Genomic DNA, 14,663 nt, shown 5'->3' on the forward strand with positions numbered 1-14,663 from the left:
TCCAGCATCAATAACTTTCTCTACAAAATTTCAAATTCAATAATATTTATACCGTTTTAAAGCTTGCTTAATTATCTTTAATTTAAGTTAAAGTTCATTCGAATACAATATCTGAGGGCCAAGTTATAACCTATCGAAATTTGTCTAAAACAATATTTTACCAAATTTTACTAAATCCTCAAAATACTAAATCATTCAAACCAAACAAATTTACTCACAACCCAAACAATACTAAACACCCAAAAATCCATCTGTATTTCTCAACTCACATAACTCATACCATTATTCATAAATTTTTCTAAACCATCAACTCTTTCATATTTCCTACTCATAAATTCCAAATCTCAATACTTCCCAACCCAAGCATGAATCCATCACATTTATACCATTCAAAACCATTCCAAACATTGCTCATCAATTTGTCATTATCAATTCTCATAATTCCTACCATCAACCCTTCTATTCTCTCCTCTCACCAGCGCCCCCTCCACTCTCTCTTTTTTGAAAAATGAGGCTGAATGCCTCTTAACGAATACATATATATGTTGGGATTGGACTCAATTTGGGTCTGATCCAACCCATTAGCGTTTTAGGTCCGTTTAGCCCAGCTTTAGGTCAACTTTTAAGATTAGCGCCTGGTTTTCAATTCTAAATTATTTTTATTTTTTCAAATCAATAAATTCAATTTTTAAAATATTATTTTTCTTAATACGCGGTACTAGACAAATTAAAGCCGGTACTGTCAGCTTAAGTACCGGTATGCATTTTTACAAAAATTTTTCGCAAAAGATACATTTTCCCACTTAAAAAAATCTATTGAATTAAAATTTTACCTTTATATTTTCTAATTATTATTTCTAAATTTCCAAACCTACCGGACAATTAAATTATTATTTTATTAAAGCGGTTATTTCGGTTCTTACAAAGAGGAAAAAGAAAATGTTTGTTGCTCCACAATGCCATTGTGGGGCATATGCAATTTTATTTATTTCCTCAATAGAGCTAAACCCTAATAAACTATTTTATGGATGTTCACACTTCAAAGTAATGGAAATTTTTTTTCCGATTATTTTATTTTATTCAACATAAAAATTAAATAAGATAAGTTCTAACGCAAATATATCCTTCTTCATCTTCGCGATCCTTCTTCTTATTTGCGTTCTTCCTTCTTCTTCGCATTCTTTCTTCTTCGTCGCGATTCTTCTTTTTGTTCCCGTGTTTTCTCTCCCCCGTTGTTTTTTTATTGCTGCCTTTTTTCTTTTCCTCCTTTTTTTCTTAGTAATTTTGCAGCATTGATTTTTCTTCTTTTTTTTTTATTTTATTCCTCTTAAGATAGTGAAACAAGAAGAATCATGAGAAAATGAAATAAGGGAAAGAAGGAGAAGAAGAAGCAATAGAATATGAGGGGGGAAGGAAAAGAGGAAGAGTTTTGAATTATGCAGAACTTATCAGAATAAAAATACACTGAAATTTATTAATAAATACACATAAATTCTTAGTTCTTTCACTAAAATTTTGCTACAAAAGCATAAAAAATGTCTTCTTTAATGCTGTATTTATTCTTTCTTTTTTTTTCTTATTTCTTTCTTTCTTTCAGTTGAATGAATGTATGTTTATTCTCTTTTTAGTAATTTTTGCAGCATTATGTATTTTTTCTTCTTCTTTGTTTGATTTTTTTTTGTTCTTATCAAGAGAGTAAAACAGGAAGAAATTTAAAAAGATAAAATAAGAAGAAAAAAATGAATACGAAAAAAAAGATGATGATGAAAAAGAAGAAATAGCAAAAGATGAGGAAGAAGAAGAGAAAGAATTTTGAATTATGCATAACTTATCATAATAAAAATATACCGAAACTTCTTAACAAATACACATAAATTTCTTAGTTTTTACTCCTAAACTTTACTACAAAAGCACAAAAATATTTTCTTTAATGCTACCTTTTTATCTTCTTCTTTTTTTCTTTATTTATTTCTTTCTTTTAGTTGAATGAATGTAGATTTATTGTTTTTATTCTTGTTAATAGAGTAAAATAAAAAAAAATCTAAGAAAATAAAATAAAAAGAAAAACTGAATAGAAAAAAAAGAAGATGATGATGATAAAAAAGAAGAAGAAGAAGCAGTTGCAAGTAGTTATAGAATGATTAACAATTTAGTACTGCGACATTTCATTAGCAAGTTAATGTACATGAATAATAGGATAAATTGTGTGCTTTTTGGTCGGATTGTAGATAATATTCTCTCTCACCTTGAAGAAGGAAGGGTTGGACCCCTTATCGTTGTGCTGAGTTTTGAATTATGCAAAATTTTTCAGAATAAAAATACGCCAAAATTTTTTAATACACATCAATTTCTTAGTTTTTATACTGAAATTACTTAATGATTGCGACAATTCGAAAAGAAGCACACAAACAAAATTGAATCATGAATAGAAACACATCTAAAATAATTTTGGATCAGACAACGTCATTAATGTAACAAAAATTCAATAATAATGATAATAATAACGACAATAACAATAAAGAAGATGACGATGATAGAGAAGGAGGAGGAGGAAAATGAATGAAAAGAAGAAATCAAATAAAAAAAAGGGAGGAGGAGGAGAAAAAGTTAGTGATGGTAACGGTGACGACGATAAGAAAGAAAAAAACGAGAAATAAGAATGAGAAAAAAAATAGCAACTGAAATATTAGTAAGAAAGATGACAAGAAGGAGTAGTGTAATATTGTAATTTGAAAAGCGGTTATAACAACTTAGTTATAATTGGTTAAGTGATTGTTTGGACGAATTAAATTGTAGAAAAAATATTTTTTGTAATGAAAAAAAGATATTTTTTATTTTTTAATATATTTAATAAATTTCTAATAGTAAAAGTAAAAGTACTCGAATTTTTTTTTAAAATTATAATAATAATTTACATCTATATTTTACAAATATTTTATATACAAAAAATTTATTTGTTAAAAAATTTAATATCTATATTAATTAAATGATGATTAAAAATACTTAAAATTGCTATCACAAGAGTTTGTCTTTGAAAATATGTCTAAAATATTAAATATCACGACAATTACGTTAAAATGTAATCTTAGAAGTTGTTCAAAGAATTTTGGCTTTATCGTTTTTGACTCGATGAGTGAGGTGGGAAGGGAGAGGGTGTGTGGGCACTGCCCTTGCTTGGACTTTTATGGAGGGTTTGGCATCTACTTTAAGCTCAATTCAACATTGGTTGGCAGAGTAACATAAGAAGAAAAAAGACAAGCGATGAAACCAAAGCCAGCTCCTCTTGGTTTTGGAACCTTGCACACTTTCACAACTCTTAGTTTTTGTTGCACTTCCCTTCTTCTTCATCATCATCATTATTAGGTTCCCTCTTTTGGAAACTCTCCTCAATGCTTTGGTTGAGTTGTTCCACTCCCTTTGTTCTTTTTCCTTTTATTTGCTTCATAAATCACACACCCCATTTCAACTTCTGAGATATTTTTTTTCTTCCCTTTTGTTTTCTTGTTTTTGTTTTTGTTTTCTCAGTATTATTTATTTATTTCTTTTCAACTGTTTCTGTTTGCAACTCAATCAAGATTCAATTGGGTGTCTGTGATATCCGACACACCCCAATTCAATTATAGCAAAGTGTCTCTTTCCTTATGTGTTGGTTATACTAAATAATTGATGTTAGGAAACATGTTAACTCAATGGATTGGATACCCCTTTTTTCATTTTACCACTGTGTGAAGTGCAGGGTGAAGAACAATTTCCATAGTTTTTATTGTTCATAATTCTGCTGGATTTTCCTTTTTTGATTGTTTTGGAATTCTGGGTATGCTTTGAATTTTGCCAATTTTGGGGATAAATATTTCAAAGTTCAATTTTTCTTTTTAGTTAAGAAAACTAACCATACAATTTCAGTTGGATCAACATGTTACCTGAACCCTATGATTCAAGCTTGCTCGTATCTCTCCCTGATGATGTTTTCGCCATTGTTTCTCGGTTCCTTTCACCGAGAGATGTGTGTAGCTTGGGCTTGTGCTGTAAGAGCTTGAATGCTCTTGTGGCTTGTGAAAAAATCTGGCTCACTCAATGTGATGTTTTGGGCATAGTGCCCCATAAAGACCTTGTTGAGTGGAGAAATGGTGTGTGTTCTTACAAGGCTCTATGCCGTTTCCTTCTCAGTGTTCAACCACTGATTGGATTATGGGTTCATCAGAATCCGGAGCTAGGCAATGTGGTGTATGTAATGCCCGGATTTATGTCGGTTGTTGGTTGCAGGGTAATCCCTCAGGAGCTTGGTCCATTGGGGATTGAAGATGGCCCAATCCTCTGGGCATGTGTCTTTGAAGTTATTGCTGATTTTGATGGTTCGACTGTATTTTTCCTTCATGGTAGGGAGAAGGGTATTGATTATATATATCCTGGTTCTGTCAAGCCTGTACAGAAATCTTGCAATGTGCTGTTGCTCGAGGTAGAACCTGGACAACAACAAAAGAATGTTGGTGCTTTGTTGCAGAGTAAAAGCTTTGTGCACCATTCGGGTGTAGAGTTATCAAGGAATGTTTGTCGGTCGAATAGTGACATTTCTAGGTCACAAAGGGTGAATGGAAATAATGAGACAATGGTTCCTTTCAGCAAATTAGCATTTAGTGATAGAAGAAAGTTGCTAGAGGCAACTACTAGCCAAGTCCGGCAAAGGGTTCCTGATATGGCAATTGGACCATTGTTTCCTGGGTTAAGGGATGATGATGAAAACTTTCAGAAGGATTTGGTTCTCTTATGGGAAAGACGATCGTTCCTTAGTCAAATCTACGAGCTTGGTAGTAAGCAGCTGGTAAATAGAGCAAGTTCTCAAGATAGAGTTGGTCCAACACACTTAGAACTTGATGGTATCAGAAAGAGTTTTGATTGTTCAAGAGCCATTTGTAACCCTTTGCCGGAGGAGGATAGTCGCATCAAAAGAAAAGGTCTTCGTGGATATTTCTTGGATGGCCTTAAACATATGCTTGGAAGATCTAATTCGACGAATGACAGCCATATGATTTCCAAGAAGCTTACTTCAAGCAGTGAGATGAGGCATGCTCGCCTTCAAGAATTTCTTCGATCGAGCGATACAATAAGACTAACATTGAATGCCTCGACAATGAAGTTGTCTTCTTATCGAGCATGGCCAAATATGCATGACAGTCGGTTCGCACTTTACAAGTTGCCATTGCGAGTTCCTAGAGCTGACCAAGAATATGCTGGTTTATGGGGAGGGACTTTTGGTTGGCCTCCCGGAAAGCCTTCCGAAGACAAGCCTGGAAAAGCTTTGTTCTTTCTTCTGCTCTCTTATGAGGAGTTGCAAGGACAACAGCTTCTCATTGCAACGAAAATTTTGGAAGGCACACACTATGTCTTGCATCCTAATGGTTCAGCAATGTTTATAGTGAATATCAATGAGCCTTCGGATGAGCCATTTCCTAGGAGCACTGATGGAGACTCATTTCCGGTGGATATCAAGCATGTTTTCGTGGGGGAGGGAATTGCAAGCGGCTATGGGTTTAGATACCCTGGATCAAAGCCCGGTTCGCTCTTTGTTCTTCAAAATGGTATCCTTGCCTTCATTTGGAAGGAATCAAGGGCTGTTTTGACCTTGCAAAGACTCGACTTGCAAGAACTTCTAAAGAAGGGTGAAAGGGTACCTTCCCTGCCTCCTGTCGCCAATTTTTCGTATCTGACGAAGTCCTACTCCAACGTGTTTGCTGGCTTTCCGAGCGCTTCGAATTGTTTATCTACGCCAAGGTTTGTCTTAATCCTAACATGTCAGCTTCTTTTACATTTCAAAGTTTCCTCTTAAAATCTTAGCAAATCTCTAATCACCCTTGCATTATGAACTGCTGTAACTATTGGAGATTTAAAAGTTACTTCGTTGGGTTGAATTGCTTAATAGATGTTTGGTGGAAACATGTAGTTGACAAAGTTGATTGTTGAAAACCATTGGATAACAATTTAGTGAAATATGTCAAATATTTTTCGGTTTTTAACTATCAACTTTACGTGTAAACAGCTGCATGCGAGTCTCCACCTAGATATTTAGATGCCTGTGCTTTTGGCGACTACTCTAGTTAGTTGTATACTGATTAATAATGCATAAAGCATTTTTTTTTTCTCGTTTAGAAATATGGTTATAGAACTTATAGCAGATTCTAAAGCTTATTAATAATTATAGAAAAGTATTAAATTTAGTTAAAACAGCAATCTTCAAAAGAACTCATGGCGGATTATTCTTCCTTAAAGAGATCCGTAAATATTTTTTTCTATAAAAAAATGATTCTGCAGTAACATTCAGAGACTTAAGGGAAATTTACAATCACTAGAGAAACATGACTGCTTAAAATCAGTGGAATTTGAAAGTGTACATGTGGTGCAAGATTTTGTTGGTATCAGGTTTATAAGACTAGTATGATTCAACTGGACACTATCCACTGTAAAATTCTATCAATATCATGAATGGAACTGTAGTAACATCATTTACATTCCTTTTTGTTATGAAGTTGCTCTTGTTTGGATTTATTTTCAGAGGTTAATTTTGATAACTTTGTTAATGTAAATAACTTTACCTATTGTAATCTAATCATATGTTATTTCATTAAAAGTTGAGGTATTACGTTTGAGATTCGGGTAACCGGTTGCTGATGTGATAATACATAATAAGATATTTATATAAATTACTTTTCAAAAATACTTCTAACGTTTAATTTCATTCAATTTTGTCTCTAACATTTTCGATTTGTGTCAAAAACATCCGTGGATGTTTTCAATTTTCTACCTAACATTTTAGACAGAGTTAAGGATATTTTTGAAGAAAATTACAAACGATAGAGACAAAAAAACATACTTTACACTTTCAACTAAACACATCCTTAATATTCCCGAACGAGGGAAATTCTAAACCAGTGTTAATGTTTCTGTACAGGCAAGGACTAGATTTATGACAGAATGGTTATAAGCTTTCTGGCCGATGCTGGAGTCGCGTTGGTTGTTACAGAATATAATTACTTGCTGCTGTATTTTTATTTAGTTATTTTTCATTTCTTGAGGATTAATGATGAAAGAATTTATGTAATTTTCGTCAAGAAATGTCCTATAAATGACAATTTAATTGTCTTGTGCTGCCATGAAGTTCCTTCTGTACATTGTATGTAAATTGTCGATTGACATAATGGTCGCCCTTGTGTACAAAAGCAGACATACTTCACTTAATTTTAAGAGTACACTGAAAATAGTTCATTTTTGTGAGCATATATCAAATTTTGTGCGGTAATCATTTTGGAAACTGGGGAATTTTTTTTTTTTAAACTAGGTTGAGTCATGAGAGTTGAAGTTAAACCATACCTATATTGATTAAACCTTTCATGATAACAAAAAAGCAGGACAGAAAAAGTTTTAAAATTGATGTCCTGACAATCTAAATTATTTTACAAATTATTTAATAATTTTTTTATTCTTTTGAATGACTATATATATGTGGCAGACTAGTGGTTGTAAAGAATAGTTTTGTTTGTTGTTGTGAATTTGTGATGATATATAATTGAATGTATGCATAAAATTTAAATTAAATATATTATCTATACATTTAATATATTATTTTCTCATTATATATTTTATTTTATAAAGTTTGGTGTACATTTTTTTTTCTTGAAACAATCTTATTCATACATGTATCAATAAAAAACTTTTAGTTTGACTAATTTTATATTTATTATTATTAGTTATTAAAAAATATATTAATAAACATGTTTCACACTTGTCATTTGAATAATGATCCAAAAGAATAAATTTGCTTGTATGAAAGATTAGAAAAACTCTTCATTTTTTTTTAAATTCAATATAAAAATAGCTTTAAAGTTTAAAATATTGTAAATTCTAATATATGATAATATCGATATCAAAATTTACAAGTAATAAAATAAAGTATTTAAATAAAAAAAAAAGCCACTATCCTCCTGCGAATATACACATTGTGGACATTATCCATATGTAAACAAAATCCATCAATTCATGGATTGGCCCAATCCAGTCTATTTTAAATATTTTGTTGTGGATGTGTTGGTTCGCATATCTTCCATTATTTTTCTTTCTTCAATTCTCGGTTGAGTGTTTATAATATGGAGAAACACCTTCCTAATTGAATATCATGTCTAGTTTCTTTGATCTTAACATTTATTCTATTATTAACCAATGAATTATAATTCAAATAACATAGTCTTTTTATATTCACCTAAAAAATTACGGGTTTAAATTTCTCTATATTTGGTAAAAAAAAATATTTATTCTATTATTATTATTATTAACAAGGATGTATACTTGTATTATATGATGCAACGTGAATACTTTATTACATGTGGAGTATGCTTAATTATTTTGATGATGCCATGGAAATTTTTGAAAAAGAAGCCGGTCTGAACTCAGAACTACATCAACATAATTAAGCAAGCAGCAGTGAAACGTCTGAGTTTTCACTCCTAAATATACACTTTCTAATCTTGTGAGTTTCTATTTCTAGTTAGTCTACATTCCACATTAGGTATGGATTTTTTTTAATTTCTAATAATTGTATTTAAAATTCTCATGACGATAATTAATTAATTACTATTGTTAAATTTACTAAAATAGAATATTAATAAATATGTAATAAAAAAAACATTCTTTCTTCTAATACTATAATTTTAACTTTATCCTTCTAACCCAAATTCATTATTAATTATTTTTTTATGTTCATTTCTCTTTAATTATTTATTAATTTTCAATTTAATTAGCCAATTTAATATTAGCTGGGAGACCTTTTTCAACTTCAAACCATGAGAATCATTAGATAATTATTATTATATTTCACTAAATTACTTTATATAATTGAGGTCAAATCTTAATTATATATCATAAACACTCCAAGTGATAGAGAGATAATAGAAGTACAAATAATATGAATAATAAATTGTCAGGCTTATTAAAACAAAAAGTATTCTACCATATTTATTAACTACAATCCTAATCTTTTATTTTCAATCTTTTTCTTCTTTTACCGCATCCACTTTACTCTCCCTTTTCTATCGTCGTGTCATTACCAATACATCTCACCTAGCATTACATTCCTTGATCTCGACGTGCACCTTCTTCTTCCATGCGTCAGCGCCACTCTTGTTCTCTCTGCAAGTGATGATGCCATTGCACGCCTTCTTCTTCCTTTTGTTACATCGTATCGGTGCGGAACCAGAGGTTTTGTTCCGCTGCTACTCTAACATTGCACCTTTACTTTTGCTTTTACGTCACTGCGTTTCATCGCATGCTGCTTTGTTTCGATCACTCAAATGGTACGACTTAAATAAATATTTATATCTTAGTGAAAAGAACCATCTACATACATAATAAAATAAAAAACATAAACAAATTAAGTAAAATATCAATAGAATATCCAAATAAACATCCATTTTACAATGAAAAGAATTATCAGCATATATAGTAAAATAAATATTCGATTTAATTGTCAAGAAATTAGTAACGAGACAACAGTTACAAAGTATTGGAGTCGCAATATAGCGGTAACAATGACGGTAGCACATGATTGTAATACAACAGTTGCAACAAAAATGAAAAATATTCAAAATTATGATTAGAACTAACTAATTCAAAATTTAGTTTTTAAAATTAAAATTAACTTTTCTTTTTTTAATTTATTGTTTATTTACAAATTGTTTCCCTGTCCTTCGTCAATATTCATACATAGCCAACACCAAAATGAAACTATATATAGGTAGACCGAGAAAATGTCAAATACTGCAGAATCAGCAGCAGTAGGAGGAGCCCATAATCGTCGATCATGTCCATCATACACACACTCCCTCTCTTCTTCACCTTCCTTCTCCTCTCCCAAGCTCAACCGCCCTCCGGTGCTCCCTCACCGTCACCGTCCTCCGGTGCGCCCTCACCGTCACCGCGCTCATCCACTGTTTGTATTATCGGCGCCGGCATCGGTGGTTCCTCTGTCGCTCACTTCCTCCGCGAGTACACTCCTCACTCTTCCGACTTCCCAACAAAAATCCTCGTCTTCGAGCGCCGCACCATCGTCGGCGGGCGTATGGCTACCGTCACAATTGCCGGCGACACGTTCGAGGCCGGTGCCTCCATCCTCCACCCTAAGAACTTCCACGCCGTGAATTACACCAAAATTCTGGACCTCAAGGTGAAGCCACCGTCGTCGGAGTCGAACTCCATCGGGATCTGGAACGGAGAGAGGTTCGTTTTCAAAACGGTTAAGATCGGCTCTGATATCCCGCTTGTGAACCAGCTTCTCAAACTGCCATTGATCGATTATATCGTCTCCAATCTTGTGTCCCTCGTTAATTCGGTGCTCTTGTTTTTCCGTTACGGTTTCTCGCTTCTGAAGATGCAGAGCTTCGTTGAGGTATTGTTTCTCTTCTTGTTAAGATTTATGGCTATTTCTAACTTTCTATACATTATGTTAATAACTTAATAGGTTAATATCTAATTATTCTCTATACACATTCATACTTTTAAGTGACATTTATAGTCCAGTCAACAAAGAGCATTATAGATGGAATTATAGTAAAAATTTATGTAATCACGAGGTTTAGCACAGTTGATGGCTAGCTGAACTCCTTAAAGATCTAGGTAGGGCCTTAGGGGCTCGATACAGTTCTTTCTCGAAAGAATTAGTCATTGCTTGTTGTGGTGGATGTCCTGGGTTACGATGGTAGTAAAAGTGTTTGTCTTTATATATTGTACTTAAGTGTGATTTTTAAAGAAAAGTGTCATTGAATTATTGAAAGTAAGTGTTACACATTTATTATGAAAAGTATCTTCTTTTAAGGAAAATAAGACGGGATGTAATTTTCTTACTGATGAGGTTGTGATGTTTTTTAGAGTGCTGTTAATAGGTTCTTGAAGTTCTATGAAGTTCCTGGTTCGAGGCCTGTATTTGAGACAGTGGATGAGATGCTGAAATGGGCTGGTTTATATAACTTGACGACAAGGACTTTGCAGGATGAATTGACCGATGTTGGCATGTCTCCATTGTTGATCAATGAACTTGTCACGGTGAGAAATTCTTGCTGTCGTTGTTTTTAATAAAGGTTACAATTTGTTTTCACCAGTTCAGCTGGTTAAGATCACTTTGGTGTGAAGGGATTGTTTCCTGATTACAGGTTTGCAAGACTGCTTTTTTGTGAATTGCAATGATAATTGTAAATATAACTATTTACGGTGAAAAAATATTATGGATTCTTCAAACATAGAAGCTGAATCTGATGAGTTTGTCGTATTTTGATTTCGTGTGTTGCTTTTTCTGTTTCAATGAAGTACCGATTTTCACATTGATGATTAAGTTTATTCAGAAACAATGAAGTTTTATGACATTATAGAACAGATGACTTGTTTGTTACCAAAACAAAACCTACAGTTCTTGCTTAGGATATCACTTTTTTTGCAATGAGAATATATTGACGTTTCGTTTTTATGAATTAGAGGTTTGCAGGTAGGCCTCTTATGTTGTCCACATCACTAGTTGCAAACTGTTAGATCAGTCATAATTTTACACTCCTATGGCAACTTCATGATGGGTTTTATGGCTAATGTAGTTTATTTTAGTCCCATATTAAGTCATCCAAAGCAGAATCGTATGAAATATAGAACAGCTCAGCTGAACATGGACCTTTGTTCTGATTGTGCATGCAGGTTATCACACGTATAAATTATGGCCAGAGTGTCTTGATGAGTGGGCTGGCTGGTGCAGTTTCTCTGGCAGGATCAGGTGGCGGACTATGGGCCATTGAGGGAGGCAACTGGCAAATGGCTGCTGGACTGATCAATCAGTCTGATGCTGAATTGCACTTGCATGAAGAAATAGTATCCATTGCTAACCTTGGTGATTATTATGAACTCAGCTCCACAAAAGGAAAAAGTTATTCCTGTGAAGTTGCTGTGGTTGCTACCCCGTTGGATGAGTTGAATATTCAATTTACTCCCCCGGTTTCAGTTCCTAAAAGAAAATTACAGCACACACATACAACTTTTGTTAGGGGATGTTTAAATCCTGTGAGTATTCTGAAAGATCAATCATATTCTTACTGAGGCTATGTAGTAAGATTTGACATATCATCCTATAATGTCTGATATATCTTCTTTTCGTACTATTTTGGTTGGTGCTATTTCTAATGGTGATGCATGGTTGTGCACTAGGTATATTTTGGTCTCAGCCGTGCAACGAAAATTCCAGAACTTGTTGGCACATTGGAGGATCCTAACATTCCATTTTCAAGCATTTCAGTTCTCAAGAAGCACAATGAAAAAGAATCCACTTTTAAAATATTCTCTCGACAACCAATGGCAGACACATTACTGGATAAAATCTTCAGGTAACAATATGGAGTGATCACCTTGTCAGTTAACTTTAAACTTTTGCTGATCTGTCCACAATATCTACATCAGAAATCTGCTCACTTCAATTAAATAAAGTGGCTAGTCCATGATTTATTGAAGCTATTCTCACACATCAAACCTAAAAACCCTTTGAACTCTGTTTAATCACTTGGCCCTAAGGGTGTATAGTGAGTTACATTTTGGAGGGGAAGGAAGAGAAGGGGTTTTGCGAGAGAAATATACTCATAGTCATAGCTTCTCTTCAAACACTTTTCTCTTTTCTTCTAACCCTTTTACCTTTCCTCCCTTCTCTCAAACTGAAACTCCTGAACACAGATTGAAACATAGATAGGGTGCATCAGAGTTTAAGTCAGACATTCACTTCTTAAACTTTCGATTTAAGTGCCTGGCCCATTCCCTTCCCTCCCCACAAAATAAGGGCTTGCTAATGGGTGCCTAAAGGCACACTTTACCAACACAGAATTTGAATATTTTTGTTTAAGAAAGTTTTTTTCCCTGGTAATATAAATAAAATACATGATAAAGTTAAATAATTCTACTTTTGTATCCTTATTTCTTAAAGAGTGGCCCATTTGCAAAAGTCAAACAAGAAAAGAAAATTTTGTACTAGTTTGAGTAAATTTTGGATTGCTCTGACCCTTGCAGTGCGAGGAATGAGACTATACGGATAGATTGGGCTGCCTACCCTCATTACAAGCCCCCAGAAATATTTGCACCGTTTATATTGGATGGGCAGCATTTGTACTATGTGAATGCATTTGAAAATGCAGCAAGCACCATGGAGACGAGTGCTGTAGCAGCTGAGAACATAGCCCGACTCATAGCATCAAGATATTTTGGCAAAGTAATTGCGTATCCATCTAATAAAGCTACTGCAAGTTCTCAAGCAGTAGATGCTCATTTGGATTTGTGAATATGCAGTGGCTGTAAGATATTGTTAGGTAATTGAACTTGAAGTTCATCAAGTTTAAGTTATGTTGTAATTTTGTATATTATGTTAAGCAAATGAAGGAATGTACAGAGACTGGACAATGTAGAATTTCTCTTCTCTTGTATTTTCTCAGATAATAATGAATGGGTAGTGATTTTGATTGTTGAGGATTTCGTGGTGTTTCTGCTTGGTTTTATAGGTCCATTTACGTGGAAAGTCTAGGTTACTGCTATTACCAGGGCAGGATCATTCTTTTAGCAGAACCAGAGAGAGAATTAGAAATAGGAAGTGGCACACATGAACCATGTTTAGGTGATGGGAAATGTGGTTTGAATGTCTCACTCCTCCATTGTGTTGGCACTAATTTTAGCACCTCTAAATTTTGGTGTCATCATTTTATAGATAGTAGTAATATTGCATGATACTGCACGTGTGAGCTTCGGTCATGTATAAAAATAGACTAAATTTTTAAACTGGTCTTTTAGATTTACAGCTTTTACTATTTTAGTCCCTTAAATTTAAAATTATCTATTTTGATCTCCGAAATTCAGTTGTGGGTACCATATTGGTCTTTGGTCCCTTTCTAGTATTGAATCAACGAACTAAGTACTAAATTAGTTCAAACTTGCCATATTGGACACATAGTTAAATAGCGTCATTTCGTTTTGGCACTTAAATAAGACAAAAATAAAAAGAGGAAAAAGAGTTTATATAATGTGAAAATCATTATATCTCTCTTTATTTTTTAAAACAACTTTATTTTTGTCTTATTTAAAAGCTAAAATCAAAAGATACTATTTAGCCATGTCTCTAACGTTGCAAGTCTGAGCTAGCTGAGCATTTCGTTTATTGACTCAACGTAGAAAAGGGTCCAAAAATCGATATGGTGCCTGGAGCTGGATCTCGGGGCCAGTACAATGAATATTGAATATGAGATACTAAAATAGTGAAAATTGTGAATTTTAGGGTAAAAATTTAGTGATAAAAATAAAATATGCAAACAGCAGTCAAGAAGGCGGTCCCATGGTCTAGTGGTCAGGACATTGGACTCTGAATCCAGTAACCCGAGTTCAAATCTCGGTGGGACCTTTCCATTTTTATTTGGTTTTTTCGTCGGTTTCTGGATATTCAAATGTCACACATGTAAAGAAAGCGCCAATCAAATTAGTCCGTTCAATTTTTTTTATTCCCCTTTCGAACTTCAGCTATTATTTAGACAATTTTTTTATTCAGTAATGTCCAGCAACTAAAGATTAGTAGTAAATCGTTGAAGCACTAGGGCACAACATTGGCTAATCAATGTGTTCGG

General features: G+C 33.3%; 2 protein-coding genes and 1 non-coding gene across 3 annotated transcripts; all 3 read left to right on the forward strand.

Moving 5' to 3' along the window:
* Positions 1-3,081: 3,081 nt before the first annotated feature.
* On the forward strand, positions 3,082-7,271 carry LOC112707943 (F-box protein At5g39450). The gene is made up of 2 exons (XM_025759995.2): positions 3,082-5,769; positions 6,944-7,271. The coding sequence occupies exons 1-2, from the start codon at positions 3,914-3,916 to the stop codon at positions 6,960-6,962; spliced, it is 1,875 nt and encodes a 624-aa protein (XP_025615780.1). The 5' UTR covers positions 3,082-3,913; the 3' UTR covers positions 6,963-7,271.
* Positions 7,272-9,731: 2,460 nt separating this feature from the next.
* On the forward strand, positions 9,732-13,524 carry LOC112707944 (farnesylcysteine lyase). Its single transcript, XM_025759996.3, has 5 exons — positions 9,732-10,429; positions 10,909-11,082; positions 11,719-12,078; positions 12,223-12,398; positions 13,069-13,524. The coding sequence occupies exons 1-5, from the start codon at positions 9,845-9,847 to the stop codon at positions 13,334-13,336; spliced, it is 1,563 nt and encodes a 520-aa protein (XP_025615781.1). The 5' UTR covers positions 9,732-9,844; the 3' UTR covers positions 13,337-13,524.
* Positions 13,525-14,371: 847 nt separating this feature from the next.
* Positions 14,372-14,443, forward strand: TRNAQ-CUG (transfer RNA glutamine (anticodon CUG)). The gene has a single exon. It is a non-coding gene; the product is annotated as a tRNA-Gln (tRNA).
* Positions 14,444-14,663: the final 220 nt, after the last annotated feature.

The sequence above is a fragment of the Arachis hypogaea genome, chromosome 8, assembly GCF_003086295.3.
Source record: "Arachis hypogaea cultivar Tifrunner chromosome 8, arahy.Tifrunner.gnm2.J5K5, whole genome shotgun sequence".
Taxonomy (NCBI): Eukaryota; Viridiplantae; Streptophyta; class Magnoliopsida; order Fabales; family Fabaceae; genus Arachis; species Arachis hypogaea.

Bases quoted from the DNA above. Each gene is read 5' to 3' on its own strand.
- LOC112707943 (XM_025759995.2), top strand. From the start codon at position 3,914: ATGTTACCTGAACCCTATGATTCAAGCTTGCTCGTATCTCTCCCTGAT.
- LOC112707944 (XM_025759996.3), top strand. From the start codon at position 9,845: ATGTCCATCATACACACACTCCCTCTCTTCTTCACCTTCCTTCTCCTC. The intron at 10,430-10,908 runs GTATTGTTTCTC...GATGTTTTTTAG, and splicing joins AGATGCAGAGCTTCGTTGAG to AGTGCTGTTAATAGGTTCTT. The intron at 12,079-12,222 runs GTGAGTATTCTG...GTTGTGCACTAG, and splicing joins TTAGGGGATGTTTAAATCCT to GTATATTTTGGTCTCAGCCG.